This window comes from Nycticebus coucang, chromosome 2, assembly GCF_027406575.1.
Source record: "Nycticebus coucang isolate mNycCou1 chromosome 2, mNycCou1.pri, whole genome shotgun sequence".
Classification (NCBI taxonomy): domain Eukaryota; kingdom Metazoa; phylum Chordata; class Mammalia; order Primates; family Lorisidae; genus Nycticebus; species Nycticebus coucang.
This window is the reverse complement of record NC_069781.1, coordinates 116,838,112-116,863,553: the sequence shown is the minus strand read 5'-3', so window position 1 is coordinate 116,863,553 and position 25,442 is coordinate 116,838,112. Positions and strand designations below refer to the sequence as shown.

General features: G+C 48.9%; 1 protein-coding gene across 6 annotated transcripts in view; it reads right to left on the bottom strand.

Annotated features, from left to right (window-relative positions):
• Positions 1-5,870: 5,870 nt before the first annotated feature.
• Positions 5,871-25,442, bottom strand: part of MOB3A (MOB kinase activator 3A) — a 31,393-nt gene continuing 11,821 nt past the window's right edge. For all 6 annotated transcript variants that reach the window (XM_053581160.1, XM_053581169.1, XM_053581141.1 and 3 more), the window contains 3 exons: positions 16,248-16,777; positions 10,967-11,169; positions 5,871-7,743 (listed from right to left, as the gene is read on the bottom strand). In XM_053581160.1, coding sequence (XP_053437135.1) covers positions 7,714-7,743; positions 10,967-11,169; positions 16,248-16,668 — 654 coding nt within the window. In that variant the 5' untranslated portion in view covers positions 16,669-16,777 and the 3' untranslated portion in view covers positions 5,871-7,713. The remainder of the gene's footprint in view (positions 7,744-10,966; positions 11,170-16,247; positions 16,778-25,442) is intronic.

Genomic DNA, 25,442 nt, shown 5'->3' with positions numbered 1-25,442 from the left:
GATCATTTGAGCTAAGAGTTTGAGGTTGCTGTGAGATATATTGCCAAGGCACTCTAAGGAGGGCAACTGAATAAAAAAAAAAAAAAAAAAAGTACCCAGACACACCAGGCCAATCCAGAGACAGAAAGTTAATGGCTGTCAGGGATTGGGGTGTAGAAGTGGGGAGTGACTGCCAATGGGGATAGGATTTTTTTTTTTTTTTTAGAGACAGAGTTTCATTTTGTTGCCCACGGTAGTGTCCTGGTGTCACAGCTCACAGCTACCTCCAGCTCTTGGGCTTAGGCGATTCCCTTGCCTCAGCTTCCCGAATAGCTGGGACCACAGGTGTCCGCCACAACGTCTGGCTATTTTTGTTGTTGTTGTTGTTTTTACAGTTTGGCCAGGGCCGAGTTTGAACCTGCCACCCTCGGTATATGGGGCTGGTGCCCTACTCAGTGAGCCACAGGCACTGCCCAGGGATAGGATTTTTTTTGGATGGTGAGAATGTTCTGGAATTCAGTAGCAGTGATGGTTGCATAACTTTGTGAATGCACAGTACTAGCAACCACTGAGTTGTACACTTATAATGGTGAGTTCTATAGTATGTAAATTATACTTCAATTTAAACAATATTAGGAGTAAAAAAGAAAAATGCATAACCTCCACAAGTCCTCATGATGTAGGTTACAAATTTATTTCCTTCCCTCCCTCCCTCCCTTTCTTTTTGAGACATAGGATCTTACTCTGTTGCCCAGGCTGGAGTGCAGTGTCACCATCATACCTCACTGGGGATTCACACTCCCAGCCTTAAGTGATCCTCTTTTTTTTTTTTTTTTGTAGAGACAGAGTTTCACTTTATTGCCCTTGGTAGAGTGCGGTGGCGTCACACAGCTCACAGCAACCTCCAACTCCTGGGCTTAAGCAATTCTCTTGCCTCAGCCTCCCGAATAGCTGGGACTACAGGCGCCTGCCACACGCCCGGATATTTTTTTGTTGCAGTTTGGCCGGGGCTGGGTTTGAACCCACCACCCTCGGTATATGGGGCTGGCACCCTGCTCACTGAGCCACAGGCGCTGCCCAAGTGATCCTCTTACTTCAGCCTCCCAGAGTGCTGGGACTATAGGTGAGAGCCACTGGGTTGGTCACAAATGTATTCTTTTATTTTATGTATTTATTTATTTTGAGATAGAGTCTCACTGTGTTGCCCTGGGTAGAATGCGGTGGCGTCACTGTTCACAACAACCTCAAACTCTTGGGCTTAAGCAATTCTCTTGCCTCAGCCTCCCAATAAGCTGGGAGTACAGGCACCCGCCACAACACCCAGCTGTTTTTTTGTTGCAGTTGTCATTGTCGATTTTAGCTGGCCTGGGCAGGTTCAAACCCTCCAGCCTTAGTGTATGTGGCTGGTGCCCTATCCACTGAACTACGGGCGCCGCCCAAATTCCAAAAGCAATTTTTAAATAATTTAAAGTAATTCTAAATTTCTACTAGAATATCTACTTAGAGAAGTGAAAAAAATACAAAAACAATAAGAAGGAGGAAATTATATAACCTGATAATAAAATTCCTCTCCTTTCATAAGGTATATTAAAACTGGAAGCATATGGTGAATAGGGCACCGGCCCCATGTACAGAGGGTGGTGGGTTCAAACCCTGGCCGAACTGCAACAAATAAATAGCCAGGCATTGTTTTGGACGCCTATAGTCACAGCTACTTGGGAGGCAGCGGCAAGAGAATCATCTAGGCCCATGAGTTGGAGGTTGCTGTGAGCTGTGACACCACAGCACCTACAGAGGGCGATAGAGTGAGACTCTGTCTCTTAAAAAACAAAACAACTATAGGCGTGATTGGCAAGTTCCTAGAAATTTCAGAAACAGACCGATATATAAATAAGTAGTATTTTCAATCTGTGGAGGTTGTATGAAGAGGGGGTTAACTAAAATACTGGCAACAGCCAAGAGGACACTCATTAAACTATGGGGCACACATGAGTGCTTGTCTCTCAACAGAGAAATGCATCCATCTGGGACTCTCTCAAGGCTCCATCCTTCCACGTAGCCAAGAGCCCCTTTCATCACCCTTCTCCAAGACTCTCACCACCCAGGCCTCCCGAGTAGCTGGGAATACAGGTGAGCATCACCACGCTCAGCTAATTTTTAAAATTTTTTTGTTGAGATGGAGTCTTGCTATGTTGCCCAGGTTGGTCTCAAACTGGGCTTAAGTGATCCTCTTGCCTCAGCCTCCCAAATTCCTGGCATTAACAGGTGTGAGCCATTACACCTGGCTTGAATTTTTCTTTTCTTTTCTTTTCTTTTTTGAGACAGAGTCTCACCATGTCGCCCTTGGTAGAGTGCTGTGTTGTCCCAGCTCAAAGCAACTTCAAACTCTTGGGTTTAAGCAATTCTCTTGCCTCAGCCTCCCAAGTAGCTGGGACTATAGGCGCCCACCACAATCCCTGGCTATTTTGTTGCAGTTGTCATTGTTGTTCAGCTGGCCCGGGCCAGGTTTGAACCTGGCACCCTCGGCGTCTGTGGCTAGCACTGTAACCATTGTGCTACAGGCTCTGAGCTGGGAATTTTTCATTTTAACTACTTTTTTTCTTTTTCTTTTTTTTTTTAGAGACAGAGTCTCATTTTGTCACCCTCGGTAGAGTGCTGTGACATCACAGCTCACAGCAACCTCCAGCTCTTGGGCGTAGGGGATTCTCTTGCCTCAGCCTCCCAAGTAGCTGGGACCACAGGTGCCCACCACAACGCCTGGCTATTTTTTGTTGCAGTTTGGCCAGGGCGGGTTTGAATCTGGCACCCTCAGTATATGGGGCCAGCATCCTACCCATTGAGCCATAGGCGCTGCCCTTAACTACTTTTTGTTTTCTTTTGAGACAGAGTCTCACTTTGTCACCCTTGGTAGAATGCGGTGGCATCACAGCTCACAGCAACCTCAAACTCTTGGGCTTAAGAGATTCTCTTGCCTCAGCCTCTCAAACAGCTGGGACTACAGGTGCCTGTCACAATGCCTGGCTTTTTATTTATTTATTTATTTTTGAGACAGAGTCTCACTTCATGGCCCTCAATAGAGTGCCATGGCATCACAACAACCTCCAACTCTTGGGCTCAAGTGATCCTCTTGCCTCAGCCTCCCAAGTAGCTGGAACTACAAGGGCCCGCCACAATGGCCAGCTCTTTTTTTTCTTTTGGTCTCATTTTGTGGCCCTCAGTAGAGTGCTGTGGCATCACAGTTCACAGTAACTTCCAGCTCTTGCTCTTGGGCTTAGGCAATTCTCTTGCCTCAGCCTCCCGAGTAGCTGGTACTACAGGCACCCTCCACAATGCCCGGCTATTTTTTTGTTGTTGTTGCAGTTTGAGCAAGGCTGGGTTTGAACCCGCCACCCTCAGTATATGGGGCTGACACCCTACTCACTGAGCCACAGGCACGGCCCAATGCCCGGCTTTTTTTAGAGATGAAGTCTGGCTCTGGCTCAGGCTGGTCTTGAACTCTAGAGCACTGGGCAATCTACCCTCCTCGGCCTCCCAGAGCGCTAGGATTACAGGCGTTGAGTCACCATGCCCAGCTATTTTTTTTGTTTTGGAGAGATAGTCTCACTTTATCGCCCTCGGTAGAGTGCCGTGGCATCACACAGCTCACAGGAACCTCCAGTTCCTGGGCTTAGGTGATTCTCTTGCCTCAGCCTCCTGAGAAGCTGGGACTACGGGTGCCCACAACGCTGGGCTATTTTTTTGTTGCAGTTTGGCAGGGCTGGATTTGAACCTGCTACCCTCAGTATATGGGGCTGGCACCCTCCTCACTGAGTCACAGGCACCACCCACGCGCCCAGTTTTTTAAAACTATTTATTTGGCCAGGGCTGGGTTTGAACCCACCACCTCCCATATATGGGGCCGGCACCCTACTCCTTTGAGCCACAGGCACGGCCCTTAAACTACTTTTAATTTGACTTTAAATAGTCCCCTGTGACACATGGCTACTACTGTATGGGGCAGAATGGGTGTCAGGCAATTCCTGCCCCAGGTCAAAGATTTCCAGTAACAGGTCCCACCACTGTGCTCTGTGTGCAAAGTATGTCTTTGTAAGGCCAAGCATGATGGCTCACACTCTGGGAGGCTCAGGCGGGAAGATCATTTGAGGCCAGGAGTTAAAGACCAGCCCTAACCAGGACGAGACCCTATATGTACTAAAAATAGCCAGGTGTGGCAGGTGCCTGTAGTCCCAGCTACTTGGGAGGCTGAGGCAGGAGGATCACTTGAGCCCAGGAGGTCAAGGTTACAGTGACCCAGGACAATGCCCCTGAATCCCAGCCTTAGGCAAGAGCAAGATGCTGTCTCAAAAAAAATTTTTTTTTTGCAATCAGCGTATGAGTTTCCTACAGCTGATAACAAATGACCACAAATTTAAATAAAACAAATATATTCTCTTATAGTTCTGGGGTCAGAAGTCTGGCATAGGTCTCACTCAGCTAAAATCAAGATGTGGCAGGGCAGGTCCCTGCTGGAGGCTTCGGGGGAGAAGCTGTCTCCTGCCTTTTCTAGCATCTAGAGGCTCCTGTGTCCCTGGGCTTGGGGCCCCTTCAGACACAGCAGAACAGCATTTTCCAGTCTCTCTGCCTCTAACCCTCCTGCCTCCCTGGATGAGGATCCTGTGGTGACACGGCCCACTGGTAATGTAGGATGACCTCCCATCTCAAGACCCTCAACTCAAACCCATCTGCAGAGTCCCTTCTGCCATGTGGTGATGTATCCACTGTCCCTGGGTATTACAATGGAAACCTCTTTGGGGGCTGTAATTAAGCCAAACAAATAATGAAAATTTAGAAACCCTGTAAATGCCTAAATCCTTGATTTTTTTCCTTTGAGACAGCGTTTCCCTATGTTGCCCTTGGTAGAGTCACAGCAGCCTCAAACTCCTGGGCTTAAGCTATTCTCTTACCTCAGCCTCCCAGCAACTGGGACTACAGGTGCCTGCCACAATGTCTGGCTATTTTTTGTTGCAATTGTCGTTGTTTAGCTGGCCCCAGCCAGATTCGAACCTGCCAGACTAGGTGTATGTGGCTGGTGCCGTAAGCACTGCGCTATGGGCGCCGAGCCTTAAATCTCCAAATTCTTAAACTGGCCCTGGAAATAGTCGAGGTATGTTGCAAAATCAGAGTCACAAGACAGCAGTGGGAAACAGTGGCTTCTCTGGTAGGTATTCTGAGTCATCTCCATGTTTTAGAAGTGAAATTGGTCTCTTCCTGGGGTCACTGTGCCCTCTAGGGGAGGGATGTCACACACACCAATGCCCTAGGTGGCCTTAGTGTTGCCCTTCCCCTGCTTGGCGAGGAGTAGAGTGTAGCCTGAGTTGCAAAAGTCCAAGTTGGTGAGTCAAAGTTGTTCTTCCATCACCTCCTGGAACCTTGATATTTCACATTAAAAGGCCCCTGAGATCCTCACCGGGTCCCCACATATTCAACAAAAGTTTTGTGATAAATTTACCTGCCTAAGGCCACAGAACTGGTGAGCAGCCAGATGGACCACAAAGGACTCCTGTCTTTCCCTCTGCATCTATTTTTTGGCACACAGTTTAAAGTTTTCTGCCTTTTTTTTTCCCCCCAAGGGAAAGAGTTTAAATCACATTTGTTGAGAGCAGAAATTAACTCTCAGGCAAAAAAAATAGAAAATCAGTGTGAGCCCCTTTGTACACCAGCTTTTCCCAACCTCTTTTTTTCCTACATGTTTCTGTCCTAGTGGCCCTGATCTCCTACCCTAAGAAACGCAAATCCCAGCAATATACTGTCTTTATTTATTGGGGGCCCTTGTAATATCAAGATGTTCTCACCCCTGGGCACAAGGCAACCCCTTGACAAGGCAGGAAAACACAACTGACCACCAGCAGCTGTGGAATCCAAAATCCCACAATTTATTCCGAAGTTCACATCTGGCTCGGGAGGGCAGACAGGACAGAAACCCTCCCTGCCACCACCCCGACGTTCATGGGAAGCTGCCTAGCCAGGCCACTGGGGACATCTGCATTCCTGTGGAGACAGTGGTACTGCAGTTTGGGTGTTGTTTTGCAGGGATAAGGAGATACATTCAAACAGTTCTTATTTCTGGAAGTCCTGCAAAGACTGGGCTGCAGTGTCCTTTTCCTGGGTGCTCCAAGAGCTGGACCTCAGACCCAGGTGGTCTCTGCAAGGACCAGGGTGAGTTCCTGGAGCTTTGGACTTAGGCAGTGACAGTGGGTTAATTGCACTTGCTCAATTTTGCAGCAGAAACTGGCAGGAAAAGGTGGACAATGCCCCTCTCTTTTGTGGTCATCCCAAACACCCAGAAATAACCAGAGCTCTGTGTGTTCTGGGTCAGTGTGGGGGCCGTGAGGGAAGGGCTGCCATGGTTAAAGGCTACTGACATTTCTGTTGACAGGTAGGGGCAGTAGAGGCTCATGGAGTGCAGGATATGGTCTCCTTTGGTCACAGGCCCTGGTCTAAGCTCCCAGGTCCAGAGCAGACAGTATTCATGGGTTTTGGTCCCAAAGCCCCTAGGCCACATAGACCAAGGGTTGCCATAGAAGTTGGCAGCATCTACAGAAAGGCCTATTTTAGCAGAAGCAGAGATGCCACAGCAGGGAGAGGAGCCCATGAGGAAAGATCCATGCCTGCAACACTCACAGGAAAAGGGATATTGGTCCACAGAGGGAGGTGCTAACTATGGGCTAAAAAAAATCTCTTTTAAAAAGATATCTAAGATATCTTGCTGGGCACTGTGGTTCATACCTATAATCCAGCACTTTAGGAGGCCATGTGGGAGGACTGCTTAAGGCCAGGAGTTTGAGACCAGCCTGGGCAATATAGCCAGACCCTGTCTCAAAATCTCAAAATGATCACCAATGAAATTGTATACAAGCTGGATATTTTATGACACACAAAAGACCTTTAGGAACTAACTCAAACTTTGGATGCAGGACCCTTGAGGTCCTAGGAGTCCAGGAAACTCCAGATTGAGTAGCACACTTTGGAGGAATGGAATACCCAGAAGTGGGTCAGGAAGAAAAGGGGGTGAGCAGGCCCATGTCGTACCTCTGTGTGAGCACAGCAGTGGCTCTGGTGGGTGCTGCAAGGATCCAGGGCTCAGAGGTCAGGGGAGGTGGATTCTTGCCCCTGGCTGGCCTGGGAGCACCCATCCTCTCCCCTTTTTGGTGGGGCAGGTTTAGGCCAAGCTGCTGGCTGTACCTGGGAGATGGCCTAAGCAGGACCAAGGCCATGGGAAGCACCTGGCTATACTGAGTTGGCCCCCAGCAAGGTCCAGGTGAGGTTGGAGTTGGGGGTCAAAATGGGGATAGAATTTCCCAGGAGGCTGGCAGCCACCAAGGCTGGGGGGCAGTTCAGGCTTCTCTCCAGCATCCTGGGAAGTGGAAATGTTTTCAAAACAGGGTTTTCTTCAATTACTGACAACATGCAGATCCTCCCTTCATAGACAGAGACTGAGGCTCAGAGAGGTGGGCAATGAGGGTGTGGGCCTTCTGTGGCCAGGATGGAAATCAGAGGGGAAGGAACCCACTGTCGAGAGCTGGAGTCTCCTGGAGATGCCCTGACACCTCAGCAGAGGTTAGAGTGCAGGACTCGAGGGATACCAAACTCTTGAGATGCTTCAGTCAGAGAGAGACACTGAGGCTTTCCAGGCATCCTGCTCCAAGTCTCTGTAGCCTGGGTGGAGGTATGGGTACTGAGAGACCCTCAGGGATCTTAGTGGCACATCCGAGCAGTCATTTCTTTCTGTTAAGAGCAAGCAGATATCAGATACAGACAGCCAATCACAAAAAGAGAAACATGGCTAGTGCACACATGGAGTTTCATGGGAATGCAGACAGAGGGGTACCCTTGGGCTTCCCTGAATCCCAAACTGACAATAGCATGCCCTAGACCAGGGAGTACCAAACTATTTCAGAGTCAGAGTCAGTATTTGGGATTTTCAGGCCAGATGGTCCCTGTCACAATGACTCAACCCTATTGGGTAGCTTGCAAGCCACCATAGACAACTGGTAACCTGATTAAGTGTGCCCATGTGCCAATAAAACTTTATTTACAGGGTGGCACCTATTGCTCAGTGGGTAGGGCGCTGGCCCGATATACCAAGGATGGTGGGATCAAACCCGGCCCCAGCCAAACTTCAAAGAAAAAAAAAATAGCTGGGCATTATGGAGGGCACCTGTAGTCCCAGCTACTCGGGAGGCTGAGGCAGGAGAAGTGCCTAAGCCCAGGACTTGGAGGTTGTTGTGAGCTGTGTGATGCCACAGCACTCTACCAAGGGGCATAAAGTGAGACTCTGTCTCTACAAAAAAAAAAAAAAAAATAGGCAGCCAGCCTTAGCGGGCTTTATACAGTCTTTAGCACACTGGAAGGAAAGTTCTGGAAAGCAGCCTGGAAATAAGGATTAAAGTCTTTAATGCATGAATGCTATTAATTTTAAATTCAGCAAAATATTTACTGGTAGGCAAAGCCTTCAAGGGAATATATGACAAGAAGTTGTTTGAAGATGTTTTTTAACCATTTTTAAAACTTAGAAAGAACAGAGTTTCAATGATCTGTGTCAATGAAGGAGTCTCTAGCTAATATTGAGCTCCTATTTCCAGAGGGAAAATTCCTCCAGTGGCACTCCCAGAACTATGACCCTGATCTCCCCAGAGGAGCACACCTGCAAGCCCTCATCCAGGGGCCCAATTATTCAGGTGTGTCCAAGCTGGAGATGCCAGAAGGGGGCTCCTAGATGGCGCCACATCTTTTGTGACCCAGAGCCAGGGCTACCAGTGTCACATCCAGAGTGGGGCTTCCAAGCTGGGACTGCTACTTGCAAGCACTGGGCTTCCTTCCAGTGATGTCTGGACCCTTGTGAGAGTGGCAGTGGGCAGAGGCATGAAATCAGACACCTGTTGCCCTGAACCCCACAGGCCAGGATCCCACAGGGTGTGCTCAGAGCCCCAGAGCAACTGGGCAACCCTGTGCCAGCAAAAGTGTCAGATGTCCCTTACATAAACCAAGTGATCACAGCAGGGCCTCCTAGAGCCAGGATCTGTGTCACTCCCAGGTGAGGAGGAAAGGTCCTAGCTAGCCCATTGTTGTCATATGATAATACCCTTTTTAGGTGGGGTCCACCCTAACCAATTTGGCAAATCCACTGACAGAGAAAGTGGATTTGTGGTTGCCAGGAGTCTGGGGACAGGGTTGGATGAGAATGTTCTGGAATGAGATATAGGCAGTGGTTGAAGAGCACCGTGAATGTAATAAATGGTAATGAATCATACACTTTAAAGTGGCTAATTTTTTTTTTTGCAGTTTCTGGCTGGGTCTGGGTTTGAACCCACCACCTCTGGCATATGGGGCTGGCACTCTACTCTGTTGAGCCACAGGCACTGCCCAATTTTTTTTTAAACACATAATCTCACCCTGGGTAGAGTGCCATGATGTTATAGCTCACAGCAACCTCAAACTCTCCAGCTTAAGTCATCTTCTTGCCTCAGCCTCCTGAGTAGCTGGGACTATAGGTGCCCGCGACAACACCCGGCCAGGTTTTCTATTTTTAGTAGAGACAGGGTCTCACTGTTGCTCAGGCTGGTTAAATGGCTAATTTTAAGTTATGTTAATTAAAAACAACAAAATCGGTCCTCAAAGTCCAGCCAGGCAGCGAGGAGGAGGCTGGGGCTGCCTGGGCAGTAGATGCTACAGAAACTGTGGGATGGAGCCTCCTCCATCTCCCATCTCAACTTTAAGCCACGTTATGGAGTGACCTCTGAAGAGGCTCTGTGGGCAGTGTGGCATCCCCCAGGCTGGGGGCTGGCTCTGCTTTTTGGTGAGGAGTAAGGGACAAACAAGGCATTGATGCCTGTAGTGGGCATCCTCTCTTCTGGGGAGGCTAGTGGGGTACCAGTAGCCTCTGGTTACATTGGATATCAACATCTCTACCATAAGGAATGAAAACAACCCCCTGGGTGTGTCCTGGGTGTCAGGTCCCTTAAGATCTTTTTGCCCAGAATTGAAGGGAGCCACTGCAGTGCTAGTCCCCTTCACCACATCACAAATTCGGGCCCCAATCTGAACAAAAGACACCTGCTTCAGCTGCTGTGGTTTTGCACATGAGACCCGATGCTGAGAACATAATCCCTGCATGTGTCTCCCTATAAAACCTAGTAAACTATACCCTGGGAGGCCAAGGTGGGTGGATCGCCTGAGCTCACGGGTTTAAGACCAACTGAGCAAAAGTGAAACCCTGTGTCTAAAAATAGCTGGGTATTTTGGCTGGTGCCTGTAGTCCCAGATACTTGGGAAGCTGAGGCAAGAGAATCACTTGAGCCCAAGAGTTTGAGGTTGCTGTGAGCCTATGATGCTACAGCACTGCAGCCCCCTACTGAGGGGGACAAAGTGAGACTCTGTCTCAAAAAATAAATAAATACGCCTGTAGTCCCAGCTACTTGGGAGGCTGAGGCAAGAGAATCACTTAAGCCCAGGAGTTGGAGGTTGCTGTGAGCTGTGTGATGCCATGGCACTCTACCGAGAGCCATAAAGTGAAACTCTGTCTCTACAAAAAAAAAAAATAAATAAATAAATAAAATAAAAATAAATAAATGAATGAATGAATAAAACCCAGTAAACCTAAAAATAGATAGGCTAGGGCAGGTGGCAGAGGCCAGCTGGAATCCCCTCGCATTAGATTACCCCCATTTGTAAGTGACACTTAATGGATGTTTTCGGGACATCTGAGTCCAGGACTGCAAAGGTGAAACAAATCAGAAGTACGGTCAAGGTTGGTGAGGAACCTGAGCTCATGCCCAGATTTCTTCCAGGGGGGAACCCTGAATCATTCCTGGCTAATGCCCCATCATAAAGTCTCTGGGACTGAGTCCCAGGAAAGGAGGGGGCCATGTTGCTGGGCTGGCCTCCATGTCAGGTGTCCTGTCTCTGGGAAAGGGTTCCTCTGTTGCCCTCCCACCATAAGCCTGCTCACCAGCGGCTCCAGCTCCTTGGTATCGATGAGGCCGAACTCCTTGACAAAGTAATAGAAGTGCTTATAGCAGGTGTTCACATGGGCCTCAGAGCCCATCTGCGCGATGCGGTCGAAGTGGTGGATGTAAACGTGCACGAACACGCGGAAGAGCCGAGACAGGATTTTCCTCACAGCCTGCAGGAAGTTCTTGGGGAATGGTGTGCCTGGGGACAGGCGAGAGGGAAGTGGGGTGAGGGTGCTGAGAATAGCCAAGGACTGTTCAGGCCGATCTACATCAGAATTCCCTTCCTTTGGAGGTAATAGGATGGGGCTTCCTATGGATGGAAATCACTGGCAAAGACTTAAAAGCCAGGATTTTTTTCTGTGCATATTCTTTTTTGTTTGTTTTGCAGAGAGGGTCTTGCTCTGTCACTCAGGCTGAAGTGCATCATCACTGCAGCCTCCAATTCCTGGGCTCAGGAATCTGAGTTTTGTTTGTTTGGTTTTTTTTTGTTTGTTTTGTTTTTGCAGTTTTTGGCCGGGGCTGGGTTTGAACCCACCACCTGTGGCATATGGGGCCGGCGCCCTACTCTCTTGAGCCACAGGCACCGCCTGGAGTCTGAGTTTTGGCCGAGGCTGTCTCAGTCAGTCTCCTGAGTAGCTAGGAATATAGGCACCACCACACCTGGTTTACTTGTTCTGTTTTTTGTAGGAAAGGGGTCTTTCTATGTTGCCCAGGCTCATCTCAAACTCCTGGCTTCGAGTGATACTCCTGAATTGGCCTCCCAAAATACTAGGATAACAGGCATGAGCCACTGCACTTGCCTTTCAACACTTTGGTGGTATCTACTTCAATTTTATGTACACGTTCCCAGGGATGGAAGAACTCAATTGGTAGAAGTTTTTCCTATAGGTTATCACAAATGAGTGCACAAAGATACATGTTCAAGGAAAGTGGTGACAGCATGGTATGCAGCAAGATCCTGTTAAGAGCCAGTCCCCAGGCTGGGTGCAGTGGCTCATGCCTGTAATCCTAACACTCTGAGAGGCCAAGGCGGTTGGATCTCTTGAGCTCATGAGCTTGAGACTAGCCTGAGCAAGAGTGAGACCATATCTCTACTAAAAATGAAAAACTGAGGCAAGAGGATCGCTTGGGCCCAAGAGTTGGATGTTGCTGTGAGGTATGACTCTATAGCACACTACCAAAACTAACAAAGTGAGGCTCTGCCTCAAAAATAAAAAAATGCCAGTATCCAACAAAGGGATCAAGTAAGCATCAGGGTATGACACAGTTGCTCATCCCAGGGAAAGACCTGAGACATACCAGGTGAAAAAAACTAAATGGGAATGAAAAAGATTTCTTTTTTTTTTTTTTTAGACACAGAGTCTCACTTTGTCGCCATTGGTAGAGTGCCATGGATGCGTCACAGCTCATAGCAACCTCCAGCTCTTGGGCATAGGCGATTCTCTTGCTCAGCCTCCTGAGTAGCTGGGACTACAGGCGCTCGCCACAACACCTGGCAATTTTTTTTGCTGTTGTTGAAATTTGGCCGGGGCCGGTTCGAACCCGCCATCCTCGGTATATGGGGCCAGTGCCCTACTCACTGAGCCACAGGCCCCACCCTGAAAAAGGATTTCTAAGGCTCTTATATTTGGGGTCAGGCCTTGACCTGGAGCTTTCTCAATGGACTTCACCATGAATGGTAAATGGACTTCTAGTTAACATCCTGTTTCTTTCTCTGTATTTAGGGACAAGTTAATCTCTGATGCTGTGCTCTTTTTATTAGCACCTCACATCCTTGAGCACACTAGTACCTGTATTTTTGTCAGTTGTGTATGTCTTTGTAATACAGGCAAATAGGACACAGGGCGTGTGGCAGACCAATTCTGGGGAAGGTCTGTTTATTATCCATGAGAACACTGGGTTTCTTTTTTTTTTTTTTTTTGTGATTTTTGGCCGGGGCTGGGTTTGAACCCGCCACCTCCGGCATATGGGACCGGCGCCCTACTCCATGAGCCACAGGCGCTGCCCAGAACACTGGGTTTCTTCCTCTGCCGTAACAACAGGAGAAAAACAGTGAATTTAATGTGAAAATATGCTCTCAAGACATATCCCAACAATTGCCCACACACTGATGTTTAGTAGTGTCCTTGAAAACCTCTGAAAGCCAAGAGTGCTTTACAAACACTGAGCTGGGTGGGGAATCCTATCCAGGGGGTGGTAATCTTGATGGATCACTGGTCCAGGACAGAACATTAGACTCAATACTCGCACCAGACCTGCAAGGGACTCTGGGTTTACACTGATACCACCCTTCTACTCTACAAAAGAAGTGAAGGTGATGGGAGCCTCCAAGTGCAAGTGGGGTGAAGGAGGAACTAAATTTTTTTTTTTGAGACAGGGTCATGCTCTGTCACCCAGGCTGGAGTGCAGTGGAGTCATCATAGCTCACTGTAGCCTCAAATCCTAGGCTTAAACAGATCCTCCTAGGTCAGGCTCTGTGGCTAACACCTGTAATCTTAGCACTCTTGGAGTCTGAAAGGTGGGGACTGCTTAAGCTCAAGAGTTCGAGATTAGGCTGAGCAAGAGTGAGACCCTGTTTCTACTAATAGAAAAACTAACCAGGCATCATGTTGAGCACCTGTAGTCCCAGTTACTCAGGAGGCTAAGGTAAGAGGATCACTGGAGCCCAAGAGTCTGAGGTTGCTCTGAGCTATAATGACGCCACGGCACTCTATCCAGGGTGACAGAGTAAGACTCTGTCTAAAAAAAAAAAGAAAAGAAAAGGAAAGGAAAAAACAAATCCTACTGCGACAGCCTGCCAAAGTGCTGGGATTATAGGCCTGAGTTGCCTCACCCAACCAAGGAAAAACTATTGAAAGCACGATGTTGGCTGGGTATGGTGGCTCATGCCTGTAGTCCTAGCGCTGTGGGAGGCTGAGGCGGTGGACAGCCTAAGCTCAGAGGTTCAAGACCAGTATGAGCAGGAGTGAGCCAGAGTGAAACCCCATCTCTACTAATATCAAAACAGCTGGACATTGTGGCAGGCGTCTGTAATTCCAGCTACTGGGGAGGCAAAGGGAAAGAGAATCACCAAAGGAAGAATAGTAAAAAAAAAAAAAAAAAAAAAGAACAAAAAGAAAGAAAGCACGATGCTTAGTGGAAAGATTCAAAAATGGTATCTTTAGGACGGGTAAGGTGGCTCACTCCTGTAATCCTAGCACTCTGGGAGGCCGAGGTGGATGAATTACCTGAGCTCAGGTTTGAGACCAGCCTGAGCCAGAGTGAGTCCTTGCTTCTAAAAATAGCTGAGCACTGTGGCAGGCACCTGTAGTCCCAGCTACTCGGGAGCCTGAGGCAAGAGAATTGCTTGAGTTTAAGAGTTTGAGAGGTTGCTGTGAGCTATGACAGCACAGTACTCTACAGAGGGTGATGAAACTCAAGTCTCAAAAAGAAATAAAAAATGAAAAAAGAAACAGAATCTTTGGGCAGCGCCTGTGGCTCAAAGCGTTGGGCGCTGACCCTATATGCTGGAGGTAGTGGGTTCAAGCCCGGCCCTGGTCAAAAACCGAAAAAAAAAAAAAAAAAAAGAAACTGAATCTTTGAGGACTTCACTGCCCATGCTTGCTCTTATACAGGGGGTATAAACTGCAGCCTGAGGGCCAAACCTGGCCTATTTTTGTAAATAAAGTTTTGTTGGCACATAGCCATGTCTTTGTTCACCTATTTCCATGACCATGGCTTCTGCCAAGGTTACCCTCTCCTGTGTTTGCCTCAACTGGCTCCCAAGCAGCATGACAAGAACCGACCTTCTGGGTTGGCACCTGTAGCTCAGTGAGTAGGGCGCCAGCCACATACACCAGAAGGTGGTGGGTTTGAGCCTGGCCTGGGTCTGCTAAACAACGACAACTGCAACCCTCCCCCAACAAAAAAGGGGCGGTGGGTTTGAACCTGTCCCCGGCCAAACTGCAACAAAAAAATAGCTGGGCATTGTGGCGGGTACCTGTAGTCCCAGCTTCTTGGGAGGCTGAGACAGGAGAATCGCCTAAGCCCAAGAGCTGGAGGTTGCTGTGAGTTGTGACACCATAGCACTCTACCGAGGACAACAAACAAAGAAACAAACAAACAATAAAAACTGACCTTCCATGTCTGAGAAGCTGACTGGAGGTGCTCTGTATCCTCCTTGCCCTTCAGTTCTAGGATTCAGACCCCTTAGGACAGCGGTTACCAACCTGGGGGTTGCAACCCCTTTGGACTGTATTAAAGGTTGGCGGCGTTAGGAAAGTTGAGAACCACTGCCTTAGGAGCTGGGCAGCACTTCAGAGTGTCCCAGCAAGTCTATAGACCAGAACCCCATGGAGCATGGGCACCGATGGAGTCCAGGCCATACCCAGACCCAATCTTGGGGGATGGAGGGAACCAGGAATCCCTTTTTTTTTTGCAATTTTTGGCCAGGGCTGGGCTTGAATCTGCCACCTCTGGCATATGGGGCCAGTGCCCCACTCCTTTGAGCCACAGGCGCCACCCCAGGAATCCCTACTTTGGGAAAAGGCTGATTCTGGGACACCCTGTTTCGAGATGGGCATTTAAGAGCCCTCTGTTAGTCTCACTGGCAGGTGTAGGCAGGGCTGATCCCTCATGGAGGCTCCAGGAGAGGGACCTTTTCTTTTCTTTTTTTTGAGACAGAGCCTCAAGCTATCACCCTGGGTAGAGTGCTGTGGCATCACAGCTCACAGTAACCTCCAACTCCTGAGCTCACGTGATTCCCTTGCCTTCTCCTCCCAAGTAGCTGGGACTACAGGCGCCTGCCACAACGCCTGGCTATTTTTTGGTTGCAGTGTCATTGTTGTTTGGTGGGCCCTGACTGGATTTGATCCTGCCATCTCAGGTGTATATGGCTGGTGCGTTAGCCATTTGAGCCACATGCGCCAAGCCATTCTTTTTTTTTTTTTTTGAGATACAGTCTCAAGCTGTCGCCATGGCATCACAGCTCACAACAATGTCAAATTCTTGGGCTTAAGCGATTCTCTTGCCTCAGCCTCCTGAGTAGCTCGGATTACAGGCACCTGCCACAATGCCCGGCTATTTTTTTGTTGTTGTTGCAGTTGTCATTGTTGTTTTAGCTGGCCTGAGCAGGGTTAGAACCCGCCAGCTTCGGTGTATGTGGCCAGCACGCTACTCACTGAGCTATGAGTGCCGCTGGAGGGACCTTTACCTTCTTGCCTTTTCTGGAAGCCACCATAGCCCTGGGCCCAGGACACCTTCTTCTCTGGGACCCTGCCCTGCCCTGCATCAACTCACCAACATTAGTGGGGAAGAGGTCCTCATTGTTGATCTGCACCTCAATCCAGTCCATGAGTAGGTCCATGTACTTGGGGGCAGACAGCGCTGTGGGCTTCCGAAATCTGTGCTCGTCTTGCCAGCGGTACTCATACCTGGGGCCCCCTGACATGATGGGGCAGGACTCCTCCGTGCAGCCATCACTGATGGTGCCGTAGATGAGGTTGACACGGTTGAAGAAGTCCACTACGTGCACGGCCACCCAGTCATTGAGGTCCTCACCTGGGGGCAGTTGCACGGCAAGCCTCAGGTCCAGCCCTGAGTTCAGTGATGCCTGGGCCTTCTTGTGTAGCTCGAAGCGCTGGGTACCCGGCTCAAACTTGCGCTTGGGGCGGAAAGTCTTGTCCTTATTGAAGACTTGTTTTAGGAAGGGGTTGGACATCTTGGCAGTGCCTACTGACTCTCAGAATGTTTCCTCTGAGAGATCCTGCAAGGCTAGTTCCCAAGAGGCCCTGGAAATCTCACCAAGCCCTGAAGCTCTTCTTGGAGATCTAAATACAGAGAGGCGAATAATTAGGATCTGCCCCAGGTAACAGGTTTTCCTGGAAACTTGGTTCTAGAGGCACAAATGGGCTGGATTTAGAATATTCCCTAAGACTTTCAGTTTTAAAGAATCTTTTTTTTTTTTTTTTTTTTTGATATAGTCTCACTCTGTCACCTTGGGTAAGAGTGCCTGGGTTGCATCATAGCTCACAGAAAGCTCAAACTCTTGGGCTCAAGTGATCCTCTTGCCTCAGTCTCCTGAGTAGCTGGGACTACAGGCGTCTGCCATAATGCCTAGCTAGTTTTTCTTTTTTTTTTTTGTAGAGACAGAGTCTCACTGTACGGCCCTCGGGTAGAGTGCCGTGGCGTCACACGGCTCACAGCAACCTCTAACTCTTGGGCTTACGCGATTCTCTTGCCTCAGCCTCCCGAGCAGCTGGGACTACAGGCGCCCACCACAACGCCCGGCTATTTTTCTGTTGCAGTTTGGCCGGGGCTGGGTCCGAACCCGCCACCCTCGGCATATGGGGCCGGCGCCCTACTCACTGAGCCACAGGCGCTGCCCTAGTTTTTCTATTTTTAGTGGAGACAGGGTCTAACTCTTGCTCAGGATGGTCTCAAACTCCTGAACTCAAGTAGTCCTCTTGCCTCGACCTCCCAAAGGGCTAGGATTACAGACATGAGCCACCATGCCTCGCTAGTTTTAAAGAATTTCACCAAAAATGGCTTGGCACCTATAGCTCATCAGCTAGGGTATCAGCCACATACAACGGAGCTGGCAGGTTTGAATCTAGCCTGGGGCTGCCAAACAACAACAACAAAAAATAGCCGGGTATTAGGCGGTACCTATGGCTCAAGGAGTAGGGCACTGGCCCCATATATCGGGGGTGGAGGGTTCAAGCCTGGCCCTGGCCAAAACTGCAAAAAAAAAAAAAACAGAAGAAAGAAAAATGGCCGGGTGTTGTGGCGGGCACCTGTAGTCCCAGCTACTTGGGCAGCTGAGGTGAGAGAATCACGTAAAGCCCACGAGTTTGATGTTGTGGTGAGCTGTGATATCACGGCACTCTACCCAGGGCGACACAGTGAGACTCTGTCACCAAAAAAAAAAAAATTTTTTTTCACCAAAAATGATGTCAGTTTCTCAGTGGATAAAATAAAATCTCCTTGTGGCATGGCCCGAATGCCTCAGAGGAGAAGATGCCAATAGCCAGGGCGCTAAATGACCCAGAGTGGCCAAGTTGCTCCTCTGAAGTCTGACCTGGATCCTCCGAGCATAATAAGATACCCACAGTGGTTACAAGTGATTGCAGCAGGCTGAACTGTGCCGTCTACCAAGGAATGTCCATGTCCTGATGATTGGAACCTGTGAATGTGATCTAAGGTTGGGATGAGGTCACCCTGGATTATCTGTGTGGGTCCTAAATCCAGTGACAAGTAACCTTATAAGAGACAGAGGGAGACAACCCTAGGAAGATGGTGGCAGAGATCAGAGTGATGTGTCTGGAAGCCACAGAATGCACAGGATGGCCAGCAACCTCCAGAAGCTGGGAGAAGACTGGGACAGATTCTCCCTCATGACCTTAGAGCTGCAATTTTCAACTGGTGTGCCATGAAAAGATCTTAGGTGTGCTGGGAAAAATTTAAAGAATCATTAATTAGGCTTGGCGCTCGTAGCTCAGTGTTTAGGGTGCCAGCCACATTCACCAGGGCTGGCAAGTTCGAACTTGGCCTGGGCATGCTAAACAACAAAAACAACAACAGAGAAAAAATAGCCGGGCATTGTGGCCAGCACCTATAGTCCCAGCTAGTTGGGAAGCTGAGGCAAGAGAATTGCTTAAGCTCAAGAGTTTGAGGTTGCTGTGAAGTGTGATGCCATGGTACTCTACCCAGAGCGACACTGTGAAACTCTGTCTCAAAAAAAAAAAAAGAAAAGAAAAAAATTAAAATTATTTTTGAAAGAAGTTCAAAGCACTGAAAGTATATTCTTTTTCTTACCTTTTTTTTGAACAATGGAATTTAAGTGTGCTATGGAAGTTTAAATATAGGTTCACGTGTGCCATGAGATAAAAAAAGACTAAAAAACCCTGCCTTAGAAGGATCCAGTCTGGCCTACACCTCAACCTTGAAATTGGATTTCTACCTCCAGAACTATGAGAGGATGATGTTCTGTTGTTTCTATGTCTTCCCCCATGTGACCATGTCCAAATCACCAGATATTATGTTACAGCCCCTAACCTAGTATGACCTCATCTTCACTTAATTACATCTGCAAAGACCTCACTTCTAGGGCAGCGCCCATAGCTTAGTGGGTAGGGCGCCTGCCAGATACACTGAGGGTGGGTTCGAACTCGGCCTTGGCCAATGACAACTGCAACAAAAAAATAGCCGGGTGTTGTGGCGGACACCTATAGTCCCAGCTACTTGGGAGGCAAGAGAATCACTTAAGCCCAAGGGTTTGAGGTTGCTGTGAGCTGTGATGCCACCGCACTCTACCCAGGGCAACAGCTTGAGACTCTGTCTCAAAAAAAAAAAAAAAAAGACCTCACTTCTAAATAAGGTCACTCAGGGAAGTTATAGATGGACATGAATTTTGGGGGTTATGCTATTCTCCACAGTACATCATCTAAACAAAGAATCCAGCCAGGCGTGGTGGCACTGTTTGTCACCCCAGCACTTAGGGAGCCTGAAGCAGGAGGATCACTTGAGCCCTGGAGTATGAAGCTGTAGTGAGCTGTGATGATGCCACTGAACTCCAGCCTAAGCGACACTGTCTCTTAAAAGCGAGATCCTGTCTCTTAAAAGAACAAAACAAAATAAAACAAGTTCTCCATCAGTGCCTCTAAGCCTTGTGGCTCAGCAGCCACCTGCTGGGGCTCTGGGTGGGGCCTTATGTCTCCTGCCAGCCTCTCCCTGAGACTCCTCAAGTGCAGAGCAGTGACAGTGACACAGTGTTTGACTCCACCCTACAGTGGGAAGTGAATCTCACAGTGCATGTGTACCTGGCTTACATTCACAATGGGGTCCCTGTGTCACTGCCCTCATCATTATCACTGTTAGGGTGATGGCCTACTGACTCTGTGCTTTGTTCTCCATTGGCAGGCCCAGTGTGGACACTGGATTCACCTGCTGCTGCCAGGGTATGCCTTTGGCTGTGACAGAGGGGTGAGGGCCTAGAAAAAGAAGTGACAGAAGGGGAAGTCTTGGAGGGGCAGAAGCTGCAGTGCCTGCGCCCCACCCCGAAGCCCTGCAGTACTGCCGTGCAGGGCTCCAGAACACCCACCCCCAATGATAATACATAACCATTTACAATGTTATAATAAATTCCACTATTTTCTTCCCCCTATTTCTCTAAACCTAGAATTGGGTGGGATGAAAAAAAAATTGGGTAGGATAAGTCTCCTATGGGTGCTGTAACAACCTGTCACAAATTAGGGACTTAAATCAACACAAATTTAACACTAGAAAGTTCTAGAGGCCTAGGTGTGGTGGCTCATGCCTATGATCCCAGTCACTTTTTCTTTCTTTCTTTCTTTTTTTTTTTTTTTTTGTAGAGACAGTCTCATTTTATGGCCCTCGGTAGAGTGCCATGGTGTCACACAGCTCATAGCAACCTCCAGTTCTGGGTTTAGGTGATTTTCTTGCCTCTCCCTTCCAAATAGCTGGGACTACAGGTGCCCACCCACAACACCTGGCTATTTTTTTTTTAGCAGTTTGGCTGGGGCCGGGTTTGAACCCGCCACCCTTGGTATATGGTGCCAGTGCCTTGCTCATTGAGCCATGGGCACCACCTGATCCCAGACACTTTGTGAGACCAAAATGGGAGTATCACTTAAGGCCAGGACTTCTCGACCAGCCAGAGTGACATAGCCAGACCCCATCTCTATAAAAAATAGAAAAATTAAGTGGATATTTTAGAGGTTGCCTGTGAAGCCAAGAAGAGGAGCCGGCTTCAGCCCAGGAACTAGAGGCTGCAGTGAGCTAACTGCACCATTGTACTCTGGCCTGGGTGATAGATGAAGACTCTGTCCCCACATAGAGAAAGTTCTAGAGTTCAGCTGTTTGAAACTGGCTACCAGGATGGCCAGGAATGGTCTAGATCAGCGGTTCTCAACCTGTGGGTTGTGACCCACAGGAACTGTATTAAAGATTCGCAGCATTAGGATGGTTGAGAACCACTGGTCTAGATCCAAATGTTCAGTGTGCTGAGCGTAGTGGCTCATGCCTGTAATTCTAACAGTCTGGGAGGCTGAGGTGGGAGGATCCCTTGAGCTAGAGAGTTTGAGACCAGCCTGAATAAGAGAAAGACTCCATTTCTATTTTAAAAAAATAGAAAAATTAGCCAGGTGTTGTGGAGACTGTCTATAGTCTCAGCTACTCAAGAGGCTGAGAGAGGAGGATCACTTGAACCTCAGAGTTTGAGACTGCCATGAGCTAGGCTGACACTATGGCACTCGAGCAGCCTGAGGGGACAGAGTGAGACTATCTCCAAAAAAAGAAAAAGAAAAAACAAATGTTCTCACTGCAGAGAGGGAGAAACGCTGCAGCATCAACTCTTTGGAAGAAAAATAAGGTAAGGTAAGGACCTTGAGATAGGAGGTCATCCTGGATTACCCAGAAGGTCCAGTGTCACCTCAGCATGCAAGGAGACAGGAGGGTCAGAGACAGAGAGACTAGAAGATGCTGTGCTGCTGGCTCTGAAGGGGAAGGAAAGGCCCCTTCTCCCTCCTTCAGAAGAAAGTGGGTGGCCTCCAGATGTTGGAAAAGGGGGGAGGTAGGTCCTCCCCTGGAGCCTCTACCAGCTACCAGCCTTGCCACACCCTGACATTAGCTCAGGTCAGATTTCTGAGGTGACAAATGTTGTGTTCAGCCCCTTAGTGTATGGCATCAATAGGAGCCTCACACAAGAGAAAACAATAAAAGGCTACTCTGATGTCCACAGGAATGACAGATGGGAACAAAGTGCAGGTCCCTCCCCAAGGCACCCTGAGCCTTCTTGTCTCTGCAGCTTCTGGGTCATCTCTCCTGCCCACTGAGGCCCTGCTGTCTCCCTGGGTGTAGAAGGTAGACTTGGAGCAGCACAGACACAGACAAAGCAGCTGGGCACTGTGTGCACTGTTCATAGGAGAAACCCTGTGAAGGACGGATGGGACCTCTTCATCTGCACTAGGATGGCCATTATCAAGAAAAGTGGTGACGGCAGTGTGGGCCAGGATATGGATAAGTCAGAGCCTCCCACATAGCTGGCAGGATGTAACATGGTGCAGCTACTGTGGCAAGTTCCTCAAGGGGTTAATCAGAGACACCTTCTGACCCAGCAGTCCTACCCCAAGGATCTACCTGAGAGAAAGGGACACACGTGTCCATAAAGACTTGCCCACCCAGGTCCACAGCAGCACAATTCACAACAGCCAAGTGGAGAAATAGCCCAAGTGTCCACTGAGGGGTGAATGTACAAACCCAACCTAGCCCACCCACACAATCGTCGTAACTCTGACACAGGTGGATGGACCATGAGAAAATGTTCAGGAAGAGAAGCCTGACACAGAAGGACACACAGCATGAGATTCGATTTATATGAAATGTCCAGAACAGGTAGATCCACAGAGACGGAATGGGTCCTTGGGTGCCAGGGGCTGGGGAGTGACTGCTGATGGGGACAGGGCTGCTTTTAGGGGGAATGATAGTGTTCCAAATTTTTTTTTTTTTTTTAGAGACAGAGTCTCACTTTATGGCCCTCGGTAGAGTGCCGTGGCCTCACACAGCTCATAGCAACCTCCAACTCCTGGGCTTAAGCGATTCTCTTGCCTCAGCCCCCTGAGTAGCTGGTACTACAGGCGCCCGCCACAACGCCCAGCCATTTTTTGGTTGCAGTTTGGCCAGGGCCAGGTTTAGAACCCGCCACCCTCGGTATATGGGGCTGGCGCCCTACCGACTGAGCCACAGGCGCCGCCCAAGTGTTCCAAATTAGAATGTAGTGGTAGTTGCACAACTCTATGAGTGTCCTAGAAACACTGAATTGTACACTTCAAGGGGGTGCATTATATGTATATGACTTGTATCTCAATAAAACTGTTAGATTAATACAGAAACATGGCAGGGGTGGAGGGCTTGGCCTAGCTTCTGGTAAGGTACTTTAGAAGGAGAACTAAATCTGCCATCTCAGGCTCAAGCTTAGTAAAGTAAAGGGCTGTCTTCCTTTACCGAGAAATGTCAACACAACTACAGCAAAGTCTATAACATAAAAAGGCTCAGGTCAATGATTTATCACAGAGGGAACCCTTGGGTAAGACACTTGGGAAAGCCACTCAGGCAACCTGTGCACAGGAAAGAAGACTCAGGTTCTCCCACCATGTGTGCTGACCAGAAAGGCCAGACTTCCCCAAAGCTGCCCTGGGGCTCTCGGCCACTGTTGTTAACTTCCTGACACCTGGATGAATACCCAACTAAGTGCTTTATACTTTACACTGTCCAGAAAGAAAAGGGCTATGTCCATTTTACAGACAGAAAAACCAAGGCCCACACAGATCTTTGCCCCTCAGCACTATGGATGTTTGGAGTTGTCCTGGGCACTGCAGGGTGCTGACAATCGTCCATGCCTCCACTTCCTCCATGCCAGGAGTGTCCTCAGTATGACAACCACAGCTGTCTCCAGAAATCACCTAATGTCCCCTGGGGGTGGATCACACAACTGGTAGGTAGATGGGCCAGAGCTTGAACGCTAGTCTGTGCAGGTGAAGCTGCACCTGCCTCACCAGGCAACTCTGTGGCATAGAACCTCTCAGGGACATGGGCATCCAGCTGTCTGATCCTGAATCTAGTGACATATGCCCCATAGGTGGGGCCCTTCCAATACCTGGCACAGAGCCCTGTGGATGCTTTCTGGCTCTGAGTCCAAGGGCAGCTGACCCTTCCTGGTTTTGCTGGGTGGGCATGAACCCAGGCACATAGGCAGCCATGAAGGTTCCTACCCACCAGCTTTCCAAGGCAGGAGTGATCCCACAGCCCAGCTTCACAGGGGGCATGCCTGATCCAAGGAGGCCGTTTTTGTGCTTTTCATAGGCTACCTGGAGCTGGGAAGCCCAGGATAATCTCACACTGGGGCCGAGCAAGTAAGAGCCAGGGTGGGAACCCCCAGCCCACTGTCTGTGATCACTGACTGCCCTGTGTCCTGCACCTGTCCAGTTGGTCAACCATGCAAACCTGAGCTGTCTTCAGGCTACTCCAAGTACAGTTCAAGGTGAAGAATCCTCTACAGGCAAATGGGAAAAGAAGCTCCTGTCTCTGTGTCCACAAATGGTCACTTTCAGGCTATTGTCCACCTGGCAGTGAGTGGGACAATCCTTCATACTTGGTCTTATCTCAATCTCCAGATGCTCATGCATATGGGGTGAGCATTAGCCTCATTTTACCAATGGGAAAGTAAGAAACAAAGTGGGGATGCAAAACCCCATGGGCCAGCAGGGCAGAGCTGGGCCCAGGCCAAGAGCCACCAAGACTTGCCTAGTTCCTGTCTCACTTCTTGACCCCTTCACGACTGTCAGACTTTCTAACACAATGAGAATAAAGAAAAACTCTACTAGGCTTGGCGCCTGTAGCTCAAGTGGCTAGGGCATTAGCCACATACACCAGAGCTGGCAGGTTCAAATCCAGCCCAGGTCCGCCAAACAACAATGAGAACTATAACCAAAAAAAATAGCTGGGCGTTTTGGCAGGCACCGGTAGTCCCAGCTACTTGGGAGGCTGAGGCAAAAGGATCACTTAAACCCAACAGTTTCAAGTAAGGGTGCTGTGAGCTGTGATGCCACGGCATTTTGTGGCGGGTGCCTGTAATCACAGCTACTGGGGAGGCTGAGGCAAGAGAATTGCCTAAGCCCAGGAGTTGGAGGTTGCTATGAGCTGTGACACCTTAACACTCTACCGATAAAATGAGACTCTGTCTCTTAAAAAAAAAAAAAAAAAAAAAACGGAAAAGAAAAGAAAAACTCCACCCACTGCCACCACCACCATGGCCGCACAGCTGTTGATTTTGAGACCTTTCCAGTGCCAGTGTTGCAGGCTGGCCTAGAATGATGGGGAGGGTCTTCCAAGGGCCTCCTAGGCCTCTGCTAGACCAGGGCCAGTGTAGCCACTCTGGGCTGACTCCAGTCTGAGAAGACTCCCTTACTGGGCCAAGCCTTAGGAAGAACTGTCACTATAGGCCTCAGCATGTCTTTTCTACATCTATTTTTTTTTGTTTTTGTTTGAGACAGAGTCTCACTTTGTCACCCTTGTTAAGAGTGCCACGGCATTAAAGCTCATAGCAACCTCAAACTCTTGGGCTCCTCTTGCCTCCGTCTCCCAAGTAGCTGGGACTACAGGCGCCTACTACAACACCCAGATATTTTTAGAGATGGGGCACTCTTGCTTAGGTTGGTCTTGAACTCCTGAGCTCAGGTGATCTGCCCACCTCAGCCTCCCAGAATGCTAGGATTACAGGCGTGAGCCATCTTGCCCAGACCTTTTTCTACATCTTTTTGCCCATCTACCACATTCACACCAGGACCCTTCCGGAAAACTGGGCCGGGTGGCTTAAGGGGCTTACAAAGGTCTTGCTTGCATTTCTGTCTCCTCTGAGAAAGTAGAACCATTTCTTTCCTAAATGGAAGTAATTATTTTCTGAAAAACTTCCTGGAT